The sequence below is a fragment of the Podarcis cretensis genome (genome assembly GCF_951804945.1).
Source record: "Podarcis cretensis genome assembly, chromosome: 1".
In the NCBI taxonomy this organism is placed as follows: Eukaryota; Metazoa; Chordata; class Lepidosauria; order Squamata; family Lacertidae; genus Podarcis; species Podarcis cretensis.
The window spans coordinates 48179974-48198430 of record NC_137170.1 but is presented as its reverse complement, the minus strand read 5'-3'; the positions used below and the strand labels follow the sequence as shown (position 1 = coordinate 48198430).

The 18457-nt window shown below is 41.8% G+C and overlaps 1 protein-coding gene across 2 annotated transcripts; it reads right to left on the bottom strand.

Moving 5' to 3' along the window:
* Positions 1 to 3320: 3320 nt before the first annotated feature.
* MED6 (mediator complex subunit 6) lies at positions 3321 to 12712 on the bottom strand. Of its 2 annotated transcripts, none has more exons than XM_079990395.1 (8): positions 12564 to 12712; positions 11735 to 11894; positions 9494 to 9585; positions 6633 to 6715; positions 5889 to 5997; positions 5291 to 5406; positions 4492 to 4519; positions 3321 to 4140 (listed from the first exon to the last, which is right to left on the bottom strand). In XM_079990395.1, the coding sequence occupies exons 1-8, from the start codon at positions 12583 to 12585 to the stop codon at positions 4010 to 4012; spliced, it is 741 nt and encodes a 246-aa protein (XP_079846521.1). In that variant the 5' UTR covers positions 12586 to 12712; the 3' UTR covers positions 3321 to 4009. The 2 variants fall into 2 exon arrangements, with proteins under 2 accessions (XP_079846521.1, XP_079846522.1); XM_079990396.1 differs by lacking the exon at positions 12564 to 12712 and adding an exon at positions 12334 to 12530.
* Between the last annotated feature and the right edge of the window lie 5745 nt (positions 12713 to 18457).

Sequence of the window (18457 nt, the reverse complement as noted above, 5' to 3'; positions counted from 1 at the left end):
GGCATAAGTTGAGAGATATGCATCTGAGACAAAATGCTGGTTCCAGTGTGATTTTCTTCAAGAAGCTGTGAGGGTTACAGTTGGAGAAAGGTGGTGATTTGCCTAGCCATCTATCTCAGTTAAAGCGTCTCAGACAGGACCTTGTTCAGCGAGATCTGGCTATTTCAGAGGCTGTGTTTGCAATGCTGATGATAAATAGCCTAGATGATTCTTACGATGGAGTAGCTGCCCAGATTTCTACAATTCCTGCTGACAGAAGATTATGTGTCTAGCGTGCTCTTGAATTAGTGGGATCGCAGACAGGCTGTTAGAGAAAGCCGGGACTGTGCTGCTAAAAATGTGCTTGAAAATGTGCCTGAGTCTTCAGCAGGGGAAAGTGAAAGTGAAACTGCTGCTGTTAAAGCACTAAAGTTGAAGCGGTGCTTTTCGTGTGGAGCACAAGGCCATTTGAGTTTTCAGTGCTGCAAGAAATCTTCAAAGAAGAAGGGAAACTTCAGAGGCAGAGGGGGAGGAGGACGAAATCCCCAAGCACCTGCTACTTCAAAGGCTTTGATCTCTCGCTGCTCCAATCAATGTGGGCGGAGTTTCTTTGTAATCGACTCTGGCTGTACCAACCACGTAGCCAAAGATCAGGATCTCTTTGTTCAGCTTGAGAAGCAAGAGAAATTCATCAAGCAGATGGGACAGTTCTCACGAGTTTGGCTAAGGGAACTGTGTTCTTAAAGAGCCTGAATGCAACTATTAAGAATGTCCTGTATGCGCCTGATATTCAGGACAATTTGTTGAGTGTTTCCCAGCTTGATCGTCAGGGGTTTAAGGTGGTGTTTGCTAAATCTCGCTGTGAAATTCGTCGAGATGGCAAGCTCATTCTATATGCAAAATGTGTAAATGGTCTGTATCAATTGCCTTTTGTTTCAGGTACAGGTACTGCAGAAGCAACTGAGAAAGAGTGTTGCAATTTGTATGTTGATAAGAATGAAAAGTTGCATGACCAATGTATTCATTATTACCACGGTGTTTATGGTCATTTGAATTTCCAGGCTGTGGCAAAAATGCCTGTACAGGGTATGAAGTTGAAAGAATGTCCCTACCACATGAAATGTGTTTCTTGTGCTGAGAGTAAGGCATAGCAAGCTCCCAAAAGTACAGAGTCTGGGAGAGAGGTCAAGAAACCATACGAAGTCATTCATGCAGACTTAGTGGGGCCTCTAGTGCTCTCTAGAGGCAATTCAAGGTTTTTCATGGTTTTGATAGACTCCTATTCTAAATATGCATGGGTCTATATGCTGCAGAAAAAGTCTGAAGCCTTTACCAAGTTTTGTCAGTTTTGTAAATGGCTCAGGAATGTACATAATGAGAATGTACGTTATATTTTCACTGACAGGGGTGGAGAGTTTTGTTCAGAGGAGTTTGAGGCTTTTCTTTCTGAACAGGGCATTGAGCATAGGACAGCCACGCCCAGATCACCCTGGCAGAATGGTTTATGTGAGAGAATAAACCAGACCCTGCAGCAAGGAATCAGAACACTGTTACATGATTCGGGGCTGCCCAATCCTTTTTGGGCCAAAGCTCTTTCGTTTTTCTGTCACGTGTATAACAGGAGGTACCAGTCCGCAGTAAATTGCACCCCATATGAGATGCTTCACGGAAGGAAGCCATGTGTGAAGCACTTTAAAATTTTTGGGTCAGAGGTTTGGGTGCACAACTCACAGGGTGACAAACTAAGTAAGCGTGGAGAACATGGTGTTTTCCTAGGATATGAGAAAGGGTCTTATCGTGTCCTGATCACAGACACAAAAACCATAAGGCTGACCAGGAGTATTGACGACAACCCACAATGGGACAGAGTTGGCATTTTTCAGTGCCATCCCATTTATGATGATGGTGCAAAAGGGGCAAAGAAAGTTAAGAGGGAGGCAAGTTCTGATGTGATTGATAATGCTGATGCCAATGTAGTTCCGGATGGTGGCACAGATTTTCAGAGCCCAAAAGCCTCAGGTGAGTCTGACGCTGATTCAGACTTAGCAGCTTCATATACTTTAGCTCCCCATTCTCCCAAAGAGGAGGAAGCACCAGAACAAGAGGATCAAAGAGTTTTGCGCAGATCTGAGAGAACAACCAAGAGTGTACCACCGAAAAGGTTTTCTGAAGAGTTCGCTAAGGCTGCGGTCACATGCAACTCTGGTGGGGTTTTTAAACCTAACATGAAGTGTGCTGAGAGTAGTAGCACAAAACGCTTCATTTATTTCCTTACCTGACATTTGAAGGATCAGGATTGAAGGAGCAAGCATGTGTTTAAAGTGGTTTGTTCAAATCTGCCTAATTAGAAATGTCAATTTGTATCTGAAAGAAATGTGTGCGAAGATTTTTCCAGAAGCTGCTTATTCATTTGTGTATTCACAATGTGTATTTTGTGTGAGTTACAGGTTGAGGTTTATGTTTTAACTCTTTCCTAATGGACACAGAGTGGTTGCAGTAACTGTATAATGATATTGATAAAAGTATCTTAGACAAAGGGGGAAAGAGATACCTGCAGATATGTTAACCAAGGTTGTAAGCAGAGAACAACTTTTGGAGTGTGTGTGCAAATTGCAGTTATGTTAAAGATTCTTGAAATGGTCAGATGAAATGGGGGAGGATGAGGAGATTTCACCCCTCCCATATCCAAGAATCTCCTGAGGAGCCTGCTGATTCTACAGAGAGGAGGAGCAATGCTCTGCTTTCTACTCAGTCAGCGAGTCAGTCAGTCAGTGTATCAGAGAGAGAGAGAGTGTTAGAGATCGTGTCTAGAGATAAGGTTGCTGCTAAGAGCAGCTGCAGACTCTCAGTGTAGCATTGATTTATGCTTAGATCTTTTAGCTCTGTATATAGTTTTGTATCGTAGTTGTAGCTATAGAATAAAAGGAAGATATTCTACAGAGCTGCTCTCCGAGTGGTTTATACTCTGCAAGACTCTGCAAAATTCTGCTGCGCAACGACTGTATTATTGTACAAGTGAATCCGGTGCTCTCAGCTCTAAGCTGTGAGTCCACAGCACAGTGACCTGTCCCTGTGAGAAAGGTGGTCGCTGGCAGTGCTACCCAGCTCGCCTAGCCCAGTCGGGGTTGTAGTGCATGAATCCAGTTGGTACACTGGCTCAAGGGCGATGCTGACAATTTCTTGCCCTGACATTAACCATAATAAACAGGTCAAATTACAAAAGGCAAATACAATATGATAAGTTCATTATGTGGCCAAGATGTTAAGTGCAACTTATTCTCTCACCAACTTTAATTAGAGGATAATATGGGGTAGAGTCAGGAGTAAATACAATATATATATATGTTCAAAAACCAGAGTACCTGAGTTTATTTCAACATTACACTGTACAGTTACGAAAAATTAACAAAGGTAAAACTTTATCGATATATAAAGCACTATGGACTCAAAAGCTTATAAAGAGAGTGATCGTTCCAATTATGTTATTTACTGAGATAGTTACCAAGAAAATTTTGAAATTTCAGCCTACATTTCACTTCCAATTATATGGATTCTGTAAAACAGTTTTGAAAATATTTTCATCTACTGCCAACACCTTTCTTCAAAGCCCAAAGCATAACTTGCTCATTTCTTCACATAATCCTGCCACGCATTTGTTATTCTGTAGTACATGTAAAAAAGAGGGGTAAAAGGAAGATAATGATCAAGGAATTAGCTAGTTTTGCATTTGTTTTTTCTTGATGGTCTTTCCTGAAACATCTTTTTCCAAGGTCTAAGCTTATTAAAAGAGGACAGGTTTCTAGCCAAAGACATGACACTGGGGGTTAGGTACACTAGATGAAATACAGCCTTCAATATTAAAATAGGGAAAAGGCCAAACTATTTCTTCCTGTATGTAGCTATAGGTTTGCAGCTAACAGGTTTGTAAACAGTTCAAAAGAAAAGAGCCTTGAAATGTCAAAAGTCCACCACACAGTTGTCATTCCTTTCCTTGCTGTATTGCAGTCCAAGAGTATAATCTTCCCTTCTGTCATTGCAGTCTCATCCGTTTCTCTGGCGGTCCTTTGGTGCCGGTGCTCTGTTGGGTGATCTTAGCCGTGTCCTTCTCCTCTTGTTTTGTAGCTTCAGGGGTTGGCTCTGGCTCCTTCTTGATCTGATCCACTGGAAAAATAAAACCAAGAAAATCTAATTCTAACAACTTTATATATCTGATTCTTCTGTAAGATTGTTTTCCAATGCAAAACTGCCAGAATAAAGCAGTAACTTGAATTGCTGCATTCAGATTTTCTATTCATACTGGAGTATCATAGTTTCCTGCACCCAGAATGTTTATAAATAAAGTGGTATTTTTTAGGGTCCCAGCACAGGGGATCTCACTCTATCTTCCCCCACTCACTCTCTATAGTGAACATGACCTTAGATAGTGGCAATATTCTCATAAGCCTCAGCTGAAAAGAAAACTGCAATGTCTTTGGATTTGGTTCTGTTTAAAAACAATGACTGAATTCTCACCTGGAATGGGTTTTTCTCCAGACTTTTGCTGTGAAGAGGAAAAAGAAAAACAGTCACTAATAAAAAAATACATGCATTTGGCTTTGGCATGATCTTGCTATTGTCCTACTAAGAACTGCTGCCCTATATAAAAAACCATTTAGTTGATTTTTTTAATTAAAAAAAAATCAAGTACAGCATGTCAATTAGACAACATCTGTCTATGTATATGCTTGTTGACACTCTCAAATAATAGGTTTTTGAGGCAGAACTTAATCTTGCAGAAGCCAAATCTATAGCCTTGTGCAATGGCTTTCATTACACAAGAGATTTCCAAATTACATTTTTGCACAGGAAAATCAAGTTATATCACTTTTAATAATCACACTTTAAAAAATCAAGTAACATATGAAACCAGCTAACAAGAGATGCCCCCAGGTATAGGGCAGTATATAAATTCAATAAATAAATAGGCTGAAGATGCCAACCATAACAGATGCCAACCTTTAGGCTTGAATGACAGCTCTAACACCTACAGTTACATAACCTTAATACATCCAATTGATGTACAGTGGTACCTCTGGTTACGAACTTAATTCGTTCCGGAGGTCCATTCTTAACCTGAAACAGTTCTTAACCTGAGGTACCACTTTAGCTAATGGGGCCTCCTGCTGCCACCAGCGCACACTTTTTGTTCTCATCCTGAGGTAAAGTTCTTAACCCGAGATACTACTTCCAGGTTAGCGGAGTCTGTAACCCAAAGTATTTGTAACCCGAGGTACCACTGTATTATCAGTGAAAGTGTTAGCCCAACTAATACCTGCACAAACTTTGGGGGAAATTTTTGCCTCAGATCTAGGAGTAATGCATCTACACGTTGTCTCTGGAAAATGGAGCTTGGTTCTTCCTTTTTTTTGGCTTTGGGTTTGGCTTTATCTGAAAATAATTTAGAGATTGTAATGAAGCATCCCATCAGAACATAAACTTTTAACTTTCTTTTATCTGTCCATTCTTCATTTACAAAATAAAGCTTCTTGCCTCCCTTAGTTTGTTAGTTTTGCAGCAGAAGTTAACATTTAATTTTCTACAACTTTCCAGAAAGGTTTCTCCCTTCTGCTTACTTTATATCTTCCCTAAGCTCCTTCAATTGATTTGGTATCCCTGCAGAATTAAATTAATGTAAGCTTTCACTTCCACCAACAGTGCCCCATCCTACATGCCCAGACACCTAAAATGACACTGTGTTGACACCATTACTTTTCTGGAATGTTTTAACTCTTTCCAACTCCTGTGGTACATTCATTCATTTATAAACCAGCAGAACAAACAGGCATTTCAGAGAAGTCAACACACCAAGCCCAAGCCCACAATTTCTATCAAAGGAGAAAGAGCATGTATTTTAAAGCCTAGAATGCTACCTCGTTCCTCTTGATCTTTGAAATGCCACCAATAGCCTTTCGAAGGGTGATAGCGGCAGTAGGACATGGCTTCTTCAAAAGCTGACTGGATTCCATGTACTGCACTGAGCTTGAAAAAAAATAAGTTTGTAACAAGATACATGATTTCCCACATTGTGCTATATTTTAGCCAGCCAACTCACAAAATAAATGCCATTATACATAGGTAGTCCAGTACTCTGAGTTTGGGGTGGAATCTCCCTGTACCTTCATGCACAGAGGCTGGAAGATTGGGAGGGGGATTGAATAATACCATTGAGCCAGATCTTTCACTTAGGAGGTGGGAACACATGGAGTAAATGCAAGGTAGTCTGCACATGCTCAGAAGTAATTTCTCTACTACATATACACCTTCAGAGATCAAATATCTCCATCTTCTGAAGTTAGGTAGTTGGTAACCATTGAGGGGGCCTTCTGAGATGTGGTACCCCACTTTGGGAACACTCCCTCTAAGGGGGGGAAACCTATTCTGATACAGGGCATATTCAACCTTAAACTTAAGAACAAGACACCATTCAAAAGTCAACAGTCCAGAACAACGGTAAATCTTCTTACTTCCTACAACACATACATTTTTCACAAAAGGTGGAGATCCTTTTTTCACACATTTTGCCCCCAAACCTGAGGACAAACAAGGGGGGAAAAAACCCCAAAGCACTTGCATTGCTAATACCTTCATTATAAGAATACAGGACAGAGACTTACCACTCTGGAGTTTACAACTGACCCCAAGTCAGGGGCCTGATAAATCACTCCAGCAATAATATAATAATCAGCCAGTGGGGTAACTATAAAAGAAAAGCACAACATTAGTCCAGCTACCAAAACACTAGATGAACAACTGTCATTGCAAGTGTATTTGGTACATCGGTCATGGGACATTCAAGCCTACTATCCAAAATCAAGCAGAGTGCCTAATTTCTCTCATATGTGGATCACACACACATGGCCCAGTAGGGCTCAGTTTGTGGGGACTCAGTCTTCTTCCACTTTTTTTACTTTTGAAGCAAGTATTGGGGAGAAAAACTCAATGGTTAGAGCAAATCTCAACCCATGATTAAAACATGAAGAAAGCCGGGGGGGCGGCGGGACGGGATGGGATTGAATGCCTTTCTCCTCATGCTTTATTGCCAGCCCAACACTTGAGCAAAATAACATGGGAAAGAAAACATTTTGAGACTGTACAGTAATACCTCCATGAATGTCCGCCTCATCTAGCGTCCATTCTGGCAAACATCCACGGCAAACCCGGAATTACCGGAACGGGTTACTTCTGGGTTTGCAGCTTGCGCATGCGCAGAAGCGCTAAATCGCACTTTGCGCATGCACAGAAGTGCAAACTGCTCTGTGCACGTGCGCAGGCACGGCGCTTTGCCCTGTGTCTTTTTGGCTAGCGGCAGAGCCTCCGGAATGGATCCTGGTTGCAAAACAAGGTACGACTGTACAGGCAAACCTCAACCTGAGCTGTATATCGAAAACAAGGGAGAGGAGTATTCCTCCCTGTTTAGTGTGTGTCCCTCCCATTTTTTTAAAGGGAAAACATCCATCTACGGTAGCCCCCTGCTATGCTTTCATCGCATACCCGTCCATGTTAATATTGTCTCCAAGGTCTCCTACATGGTGAAGATACATGGTGTCTTTTCATGCCTTTACCTTTTTATTAAAATACCTTTTTATTTTCCCTAGACCTTTAAAAAATCTACTTTTTTTTAGTCTGCTCTTGGCAATATTGCCATGCTACATTTTGCTTTTGTTCTTTTATCCTTGTTACTTATGGGTATTTTTATTATTTCTTTTATTATGCGATTGCACTATCCCCTGCCCTAAGAGAATTTTTAAACAGAAGGTACAAGCTGAACTAGAGAAAACTAGAGAAAAAAATGAAAAAAATGAAATGACTGCTTAATGGTTTCAAACACTATGTTCCTACAGGACTGCTTTGTGTGCATGTAGTCCTTATTGTAAGTTCTTTTTTAAAAATCCTGTTACTTTTCTTACATTTTTCTGAACACCTGGGGAGTCTTTAAATGAAACATGCAAATGTTCACTAGGAAAAGGAAAAGAAACCTGCATCTGTGTCTGGATCTTATCCCTGCAGACTACAGACCTTCAGGTTTGTTTATATCTGAGAGTGTGCACCTGTAAAATGAATTTTAATGTTATTTTATATCTGGCTTTTACTTTCACTCAGTCACAGTATATGAGATGGGAAATTGCTGCTGTACTGCTCTCCAGGCTGCACTTGTTTACACTGAAATGCATTTGCCATTTTACTGCCCATTCGCTCAGCTTGGAGAGGTCCTTTTGGAGCTCTCTGAATTCCCTTTTTGTTTTAATGACCTTAAGCTGTTTTGTACCATCAGCAACCTGGCCTCCTCACCGCTCACCCTAACTCTGGGTCATTCATAAACAACTTAAGAAGTTTAGATTCCAATACTGATTCTTGGGGGACTCTACTTTCTAGATGCCTTCATTCAGAGAACTGTCCATTCTCTGCTTCCTGCAGCTTAACCAATTCCTGATCCACAAGAAGTCCTTTCCTCTTATTCCATGGGAGCTAAGCTTACTCAGGAGTCTTGGGTGAGGTATTTTGTTAAAACTTTTTGAAAGTCCAAATGCACTGTGTCAACTGGATCACATCTATCTATATGCTTGCTGACACGCTCAAAGAACTCTAATGCATTAATGAAACAGAACTTACTCTTCCAAAAAATTATTAATGATATTTTACAACTGCATTCAGAAGTTGTTCTGTTTGTTGTCACATCACCTGGTTTTTATTTATAATTATATATTGAGTTATATACTGCAGGTTTTGTTTTTAAGATTGACTATGCAGTGGCTTATTGCTCAGTGGGGAGGAATTACTCCTCTTTACATACAGAGATTATACATGACAAGCAATACATAGTTATAATAAGTCATCAACACTGCTAAAAACATAGGACTGCAAATAGGCATGTTTTTACCAGCACTATTTGCCTTTTGCCACAAGAGGGCATTCTTTTACTATTTCAAAAAGGAAATTAGACCATAAAGCAAAATTCAGGAAGAAAATGTAACCGCAACATGAATTCTGGGAGCTAACATTTCTACCTATGCTTCTGTGAACAGGAAAACAAAAGCAGGTGGAGCATTCAGAAGTATGCATAGGCTATGATTCTTTCCTGTGTGGGCACAGCACTAAACACAGGATTCTCATTTCTGTCCATCCCCCTGCCCCCCAAAAAAGCCACAAGCTGATATGAGGAATTGGAGGTGGAATATGCGCCTTCTGTATGCCTAGATTCCTCCCCGTTTGCTCAAGATATGAGAGCTTCACTTGATCAAGCAGAACAGAAAGCCTGGATGGGGATATGCAGAGACCTCTTGTTCTTCAAAAACAACAAATCACTTCCTGTATGTGCACCGAAGGGAGGTTGGAGAACATAGATTTGCTTAGTCCTGTGAAGATTCCTCTGTATGTGAGCACTGCATCTGCACAGGGAAGCAACGTACCCATCCTTTTTTTTTTATTATTATTTGTTTCCATCTTGTCCTCCACAAAATACTGTGCAAATCCTTACCATGCGTCGGACTCTGTCTTTGCTGCTTACGAATAATGAAGAGAATTGGCTCTTGTGCATGTAAAAGGATATATTCCACTCCAACCATTTGACTGAAAGAATAAAGACAAGACTGAACAAGGAGATAAGACTACTATTTATTGTAGAGGCTAAAGAAGCCAACTAAAAGTACAAGTCTCCCTCTGACTGATCACACCTATAGAATCATAGTATTACAGAATTAGGAGAGACCCCAAGGGTCATCTAGTGCACACTTCGAAGTGTGCCCCTCTTGGACCAAATAATGTAATAACTTGTCCTAGATCCTAGTAATTTTCTGACAGTCACCTGATGGATCTATTTGCTCTAAATCTATCGGGTTTCATACTGCTGTCCTTAATAAATTTGTCACCAGCTGGACTCCCACCAAATTCACCGATAGCTTAACATCACCATAGGTAAAGGGACCCCTGACCGTTAGGTCCAGTCGCAGAAGACTGGGGTTGCGGCGCTCATCTCGCTTTACTGGCTGAGGGAGCCAGCGTACAGGTTCCGGGTCATGTGGCCAGCATGACTAAGCCGCTTCTGGTGAACCAGAGCAGCGCACAGAAACGCCATTTACCTTCCCGCCGGAGCGGTACCTATTTATCGACTTGCACTTCGTGCTTCAGAACTGCTAGGTTGGCAGGAGCAGGGACCGAGCAACAGAAGCTCACCCCGTCGCAGGGATTCAAACCGCCGACCTTCTGATCTGCAAGCCCTAGGCTCTGTGGTTTAACCTAGGCTCTGTGGTTTAACCCACAGAACCATAGGATAATTTAAAATCAAGTGTTCATATTTGGATTTGATTAGTGTGGTTATTGGATTCTGAATCTCTGCAGGTTTGGAAGTGCAACACTATAAAGGATCGCAGCCACAAATTGTACTAACAAGGACTTCATTAGGAAATTTCAGAATATTCAAAAATAAAAGAGTTATCTTATTGTACAGCATTTTCAGAGCAAATAGAAATAAAAGACAAAGGAGATTTCAAGGTAACTGCTTACTAATGAGACCACTTAAATTACTCTCGAGGCTCTTTTTCCAATGTAAAAAAAGAAACAGTGCTTGCTTCCTTGGGCTCATTAGTATGTCTTTCCCAATAAATATATTTGTTCATTGTTTATTTTGAACATACTTAATAAAGCTATCCTTTAACAGCAATAGAAAAAATTATCTGAAACAGTTATGATGTTGTTCATCTTGAAATGAATTTTAATTTAACATTAATTAAAGCAATCTTTTATTGCTCCAACTTTAGTTGATGTTAAAATATGCAGACAACTGTGTTGCAGAGCATTCTATAATCAACAGGAAGGTTGTCAATTTCTCATATGCATGGAACAAAATAGATTACAAATGTAAATGCTTTAATCACTTTTGACACACAGTATCTTAGTCATTCAACATCTACCATTTCAAAACAGAATAAGAAACTTTCAGTAGACCACCAGTTAACAGGCATTTCTCTAATCTTACATAAGCCAGAATCATTGAACCCATATTTCATCCATAGCATAAGACAAATTGGGTGACTGTCTTCTGCTTATAGAAAAGGGCAGGGCAAGCAGTTTAAGTGAATCAGCTGTCAAGGAAAAATAGGGACAAAGAGAGGGGGAAAGTTCTATCATCTCTGGCTTTAGTACTTCAATTGCTGGTAGTGTTTACTTTTCACAGGTGACAACTACCATTCTAAACCTTGTTGTATAACCGCAGGAGGAAACTTTTAGTCTCAACAGCCCAGACCCTCCTCTTTCCCCACTCCAGCAGGTCAGTTGTGAAAGGTGGGCTGGACTATCCTTCTGTCAATCATGTGGTGTCATAATTACATCAGGTGACTGGTGGGTGTTTAAGTCCCTTGCATAATGCTTCCAAAGCACGTGACAACCAGGTGGCTATCGGGCAGTTGGAAAGAGCTGCACTAGGAGCTTTGCCATCATTTCTCACACTCCAAGCAAAGAGCTAGCAAAATGCTTCACACAGCAGTTTCCAATCACGCATCAGCCAGTTGGTTGTCAGGAAACTGGAAACTGCTTGAGAACAGGGCTTGCAGGCAATGCCAACTAACATATATATGAAGAGAGCTGTAGCACGTGGCCATGGTGTCCCTGAAACAAATAGGACCAAATAGGGAGACCTGCTAGGATGAATCAGGTCTGTAGGCTGAAGATTCCCTATTCCTGTTTTATAGGATTACTTTACCAATGTCTAGCAGTAACTTACTTTAGGTGATCCAGCGATAGCCTTTGCATTTTGACCATTTCATTGTTGCACGTTCGATCATAGAATGGGTTGCTACGCTCTGAGAAATAATCCAACACACTTCCACTGTTTAATATTGGAATCCAAGCACTATCAACCCAGGAAATTCCCAAGAGGTTATCTGGAGGAGAAAGAGAAATGAATGGTTAGCACAAGTATAGTTACAATAGCAATAGACTTCATCAGTGTGAGAGATTGTGTCTCACTGGTCAGCTACTGCCCACCTTAAGCCGGGCAGCCTTGGCCAATAAAATGCTGTGAAAGACCTGTTTCTTTTGAATTTGTCCTGAACCTCCTGGCAATTTCATTAGGTGATCCCGAGTTGTAATGTTATTAGCGTCTTTCTTTTCCTTTCCTTGTTTTGTCTACTCTCTCGACAACAGAATAATGTTTATAATTTCAAAAGCCCCAAAACCACTAATATCGCTTCTAATCTCAGCCGCAGATCGGCGCAATGTTACAATGTCTTTGGGCGCAGGACTTATTAGGAGTCTTAGAAAAGCAACGACAACGACACTTGATTCCACTGCGTCTTTTTTAAAAATAATAACTGGAATTACTTTTATTCTGCGACTCCCACAAAGGTTTCGTCCACTCCCTCCTTTCCAGTCCTATCGAGACGACAGACGCCGCTCGCCCCTGCTTTCTGCATCTGCCTCAGGGGCCCTGGCGGACATGGATGGCAAAATGGAGACACACGGGGCGGGAAAGGAGCCGGGAGTCAGTGGCCTGTCCTTAAACAAGGTGCCTAAGCAGATATAGTAAAGCAAAAGAATCCAGTCTCCATTACCTCGTATGTCCACCGCCGCCATGGTTTCAGCGCCGCGCGTCCCATCCGCCCCGGCGCAATGCTATGACCTCACCGCACCATAGAGAGAAGTTGCCTAGGATGCCGAGCCACGGAGATGAGGAGAAGCGAATGGCTAGAGCGGCGACGAGAGAGCCGAGCGGGAGGTATGCGTAGTTGTTCAGCGACTGGAGGACTAAGGCGGTTGTGTTTTGGGTTTCCAGAAGGATTGCGCACCCCTGATGAGCGCTAAAAAGCAAAGGGAGTGAAATATAAATTTAGGAGTGAAAAGTAAAGGGTGTCTTTTTAAGGATTTACATTATAAAGTTTAAGGATGCGATTCTAGCTCCACACACGGGAATAAGTTCCATTGGATATCAATAGGATTTACCTCTTGAGTCGACGTGGTTAGGATTGCGCTGAAAAGTAAATCACACACACCAGCGCTTCAAATGCAACACATATGAAGTATATAGTTGCATAGTTGGTTGCAAATCTAACCTGCCAAAAAAGAAAAGGCCAACGTGTGTGCTTTCAACAGCACATTTACACTACAGAAACCAGATTTTGGGGCATGGAAATAAGGACCAGGGAGTGGTGGCGTTTCTCATGTCTGCTAAATTTCAAATATGGTACTGTTGAAGTAAAAAAAAAGCAGAAACTCATGAACAACAAAAATTGGCAACCTTAATTACAGAGGTGGATTGAGGGGAGCACAACCGATTCGGTTGTACTGGGCACGGAGCCACAGGGGTGCCACTACTATGATGAATGAAATGTGGGGCTGAAATTTGAGGCCCCAAGGTCTGCCACTCTAATTACAAAATATTTAATCTTAAACCCAATATGCTATGGAGCCCATTGAAACCATGCACCCTAAACTAGTTGGCTGGGCTTAGTTGCTTGTGATCTGACCTCTGTTCTTTTAGGGTACATTCTTGAGAGGTATTACAGTGAGATGTCTTTTCAAAAATAAGTTCCACTGAGTTAAGTTGGGTACATTCCAATATAAGTGGATATAGGATTGCAGCCTTAGAATAGATTGTCTGCTGCTTAACACCTGTAACCACTATTTTTTTCTCAAAAGTTGCACACACACTTTCCCCAGACCCGAATGCATTTCATCAAGTGTTTATAGGTTAAGGTTTCCTAATTCGTATTCATGATTATCATTCTACTGTCCAGACCCATGTTGCTGAGTCGGTGTTTTTTCAGCTGTGCTTCCAGAATGGAAGGAGGTAAGCATGTGTGGCACCTGCAGAGGAACAACAAGAGTTAGGGGATTGCCCAGAATCTACATCGGAATTATTGGGTTTGCAAATCACATCCAGTGCAGAGATAGGACTACTGATCTATGGTAGACAGTGGTACAGTTAGGTAATTTCAGACTCTAGGTTTAATAGTCTTGGGGGTGGGAGGAAGCTTTTTAGATGGCACTGTGTCATCTCTTACTTCTGACACCAGTGTTGCTTGCCATACCAATCTCTGAGCAGCAAGAGATTCCCAGGGTCCAGGTGATAGTCCAGGGTTCCATTTTCCTTTTGGAAATGAGGCACAGCAGAGACTGTGGTGTCTTTATGATATATGGCTTATTTGCGTGTGCACACACACACACACAGACACACACACACACAGCCTGAGCCTGTGATGGAGGGGCTCCCAGCATTACACTCTGGCTTCTTCCATAGCTGAAGCCTTGGATTCAAACAGACTTCAAACATGATATAAAACATTCTAAACTCTCCACTATGTTCCATAAAGTCTCCTTTTGTCTTCTACCTGACACAGAGCTGGAAGAGAGGCCCCCTCCCATTTTTATTCTGGCACAGAGCCTTTGCCCTTTGTCGCCTTTTAATGCCCATCTCCACAGTGAATTATTTCATCAGGAAGCATAGCTGTCCACGTTTCCGTTTTTTAAAGGGAAATTCACTTATTCTGAATAGGATTCCTCGCAAGAAAAGGAAAAAGTTGACAGCTATGTCAGGAAGCCAACCTGGCTTATATTTTAACATTTGCTGGGTCCAGGGGTTAAAAGATCTGGCACCTACAAGCTTATAACAATATTATAGGCCAGCCCTGCTGAGTTTGGTGGTCGTCCTGCTAATTCTGCTGACCAGGGCCTTGGCTTTTGTCCAAAGTCCTGTCCTAATTGCATCCCAACCCAGAAGAGGCTAATTGGAAGTAAAAGGTAAAGGTAAAGGTACCCCTGCCCGTACGGGCCAGTCTTGACAGACTCTGGGGTTGTGCGCCCATCTCACTTAAGAGGCCAGGGGCCAGCGCTGTCCAGAGACACTTCCGGGTCACGTGGCCAGCGTGACATCGCTGCTCTGGCGAGCCAGAGCCGCACACGGAAATGCCGTTTACCTTCCCGCTGGTAAGCGGTCCCTATTTATCTACTTGCACCCGGAGGTGCTTTCGAACTGCTAGGTTGGCAGGCGCTGGGACCGAACAGCGGGAGCGCACCCCGCCGCAGGGATTCGAACCGCCGACCTTTCGATCAGCAAGTCCTAGGCGCTGAGGCTTTAACCCACAGCGCCACCTGCGTCCCATGGAAGTAGGTATTACCATATCAGTGAATTATACAGGCACAGTGGGCAAGCCCATTGGTCGGTGAATACTTTGAATTCACAGGAGCCTTTCATTATTTTTAAATTTTATTTGTCATGACAGATTGTAGTTTCCTCATGGCACATAGTTTGTATTTACTGGCATAGGAAGAATACTTAGGAATGCTGCCTTCCAAACTTCAAAAGTATTTTGTAAATCATTGACCAACAAAGCTGATAGTCTCGTTCTAGTTCATGATGGCAGATAAGAATGACAAAAGGGCTGGTCATTCTCAAAAATTGTCCTATCCATGTCTACTAAGAAGTAAGTCCTGTTGAATTCAATGGGTCATGCTCAGGTAAATAGGAAAGGATTCCAGCCTAAATAATGGTGGGAACTTACATGTCTTTGATCCAAGAATCTTTCATAGCAATAATTATATCCTGTGGTGCATCTCTTAGGTGGAGGTGAGTAGGGATTAATCAGTGCTCATGTTTGCTTTCAAAGTGCATTGCTAGCAAAGTTTAAATTACAGACCTCAAAAGCTACAGAAGCACCTGTAACACCTGGGCATCATGGGGAAAAGCAATGTCTACCAAAGACTAATTAGAAACATCCTGGGAAGCAACACTTACTATACCTCTATGATTCTCTATGTCTGGCAACAGATCTTGGTGACTTTCTAGTTTCTGCTGATACTGATTGGAGGATGCAGAGAAAATGGTTATATCTATATTTTGTTGTCCTCTTTATTAACTTCTCTCATTCTTACCTTAAATTAAGCTATACAAAGATGGGGGGGGGGGACTTGAAAGGAACACTCTTATTCTCTGTATTATTTTGGCTCTCTGTCATTCTCTGTTGTGAATGGCAAGAGTACCATATTGCAAGAGAGTAGCCATATGTTACCTGCCCCAGCCCACCCATTTCTCTGTAGGGATAACACTGAACTATATGGAGGGATTATCAAGAGCCACTGATGTGCAGCCAGCACTGCCCCAATATTGCAGGTAGCGAATGTGGTGCCCTCCAGAAGCTGTTAGACCACAACTCTCTTCAGCCTTGCCCCAGGCAGCATGGCCAATGAAATATACTCAGAGTCGCAAAGTAATTTCATGCTCTTTATTCAGCTCATAGTGGTGAGGAGGAATGAATGAAAGTCCCCTCACAGTATCTGCTTTATATACATTATTTACACAATGGGCTGCACATGATTGGCTAATTCTGGAATTCTACTGTAAGCCAATCAGGTTGTGGATTCACTTATATCTGGAGCATGATTGGGTGGTTCCTGCCAACCAATCATACTGCTGCATTGTTCTAGGACCAATCAGACTGCTGCATTCTGAATCCTATTGTTCTAGGACCAATCAGACTGCTGCAGTTTGGATCCTATTGTTCTAGGACCAATCAGACTGCTTCAGTTTGGATCCTATTCAACTCAGTACATAACAGCCAACAATCAGGGATAATTTATTATTATTTATTATTTAAATGTTAAACTGCTTTGAGCATATAAACATGATGGGAGTTGTAGTTTGACGGGCCCTATTCTACAGCAACGGATACTAACAGTGGACTTGTGTTACAGAGTTGTTGCAAGTCATTCCCTGGTCATTTCAATAGATAATGAGTTTCAAACAACTGCAGGGTAATTTAGTGCCTATGCATAGTAGAGGCTGTCAGACAGAACTGCATTTAGACATGGTGGAGATGTGCCAGGGTGTTTCTGCCTTTCCATCTGGTGGCCTCAAGAAACAGCAATCTGGAGATTGCTATAGTGGTCTGCACTGCAAGGCTGTCTTTGGCCATTCTCTCTCAGCCCCAGCTCCTTGTTCTCAAATGTAGAGGAATTAGACCTTTAAAAATAGGGCACAAGCATTTCAGCATGTTTTATGACTGATTTTCATTTTATAGTATGGCCTTGCTGGCTTTTATTAGTATTATGACTACTAGTTCTATGTCTTTTATTTGTTTGTATGCTTTTTTATTGTAAGCTTATTAGCAACTATACACTGCCCTGGGAATACTGAAGGGGGACTCTAGAAATTACTTAAATAAATCCCATCTCTCACAATGCCCCACCCCCCACCCCATGATCTGCAAAAGCAGATAATAATATTGGACAGTTTATTTCTAACCAGTTTAGTAAAGGGAACATACACAGCCAAGGCTTCAAAAAACAGACAGACAAACAAACAAACAAACAAACAAACAAACAAGAAATCCTTTTCTTAATCAGGAAACCCCAGCCAGAAAGACCCAGAAATGGGACTCATTAAAGGTTCATTCAAATTTGCAATAGCATTCCAGAGCTGGGAGGTGCTACTTTAAAGGATAGTCCCCAAGATGACCTAAATGGCAGAGAAATGCAAATATATATAATATAGAAATCCTTCCCCTCACCTGCACCTGCGATTTGATGTTACTATGCATTATGATATGTGGCTACGTTATGTAGTTGTGTGTATGCAGTATATGTTATTTTAGAATATTACTTGCTTCTTAAAATAAAAGGTGATGGAAGCTGGAGCTCAACAATCTCTGGATGTTCCCATCTATGTTCTGTGGAGCAGCTAAATTGCCCCCACCTTCTGCTTAACTTTCATCTTGGTTTGTGCCCTGTTGGTCCATTTATTTCCATGGTCCTCAGTACCAGTGATATATTTTCAACAGATTTCCTAACCTTCTATGGAATGTGACAAATAAATTAATCACTTTTTCCAGAAATCTAATTTGCTCCGCCAGTTCTTTGCTTTGAAGCCTTCCTCCCTGCTGTCCTTTCATGTTATTCTTTACTAGTTCTGGTTGCCTGGTAACCCCAACCTCTATCTTTCTCTCTCACTAATTTCCTTTCCTCCTCCACCCCCTGCTCCCCTCCCTGTAATACATGATAACATTCATACGCACTGTAATATGTTTCTTCACCATCTGCGCCTCTTTGACGCTATCTCTTCCAAGACTGCCAAGTGACCAGCATATGGAGCTCAGCCTGTTGTTTTGCTTTTGCAAGAGATTAGAAGCCATTTAATGACCTTTTTTCCCACTGAGGGGAAGAAAAATTTACACAGCTGAGAAGGCAGAAGGTTTCAACCTCATGTCTTCAAGCATCACACGGCATCACCCTCATGCTTCCACTTCCAAAAGGCTGTGCCTTGCAGTTTGTAGTGAGGGCCTTTCCTCACAGCATGTTTCCCCTCTGTGTTTGCTCCCACACAGTCAGCCTCCACACCAGGCGTAATAAGCATGTCCTTTGTTTTGAGTGTGCCCCTATATATTCTATATCCATATGCACAGAAAAAGCATGGGGGGCAGGTTGTACTGGGAGAACAAGCAGCCATAGCTTGTGG

What these genes read in the sequence shown, in the direction of transcription:
- MED6 (XM_079990395.1), bottom strand. Translation starts at nt 12,585, where the DNA reads ATGGCGGCGGTGGACATACGAG. An exon ending in GGCGGCGGTGGACATACGAG is followed by an intron (nt 11,895 to 12,563) that starts GTAATGGAGACT and finishes TTTCTCCTCCAG; the next exon opens with ATAACCTCTTGGGAATTTCC. An exon ending in CTATCGCTGGATCACCTAAA is followed by an intron (nt 9,586 to 11,734) that starts GTAAGTTACTGC and finishes TTATTCTTTCAG; the next exon opens with TCAAATGGTTGGAGTGGAAT.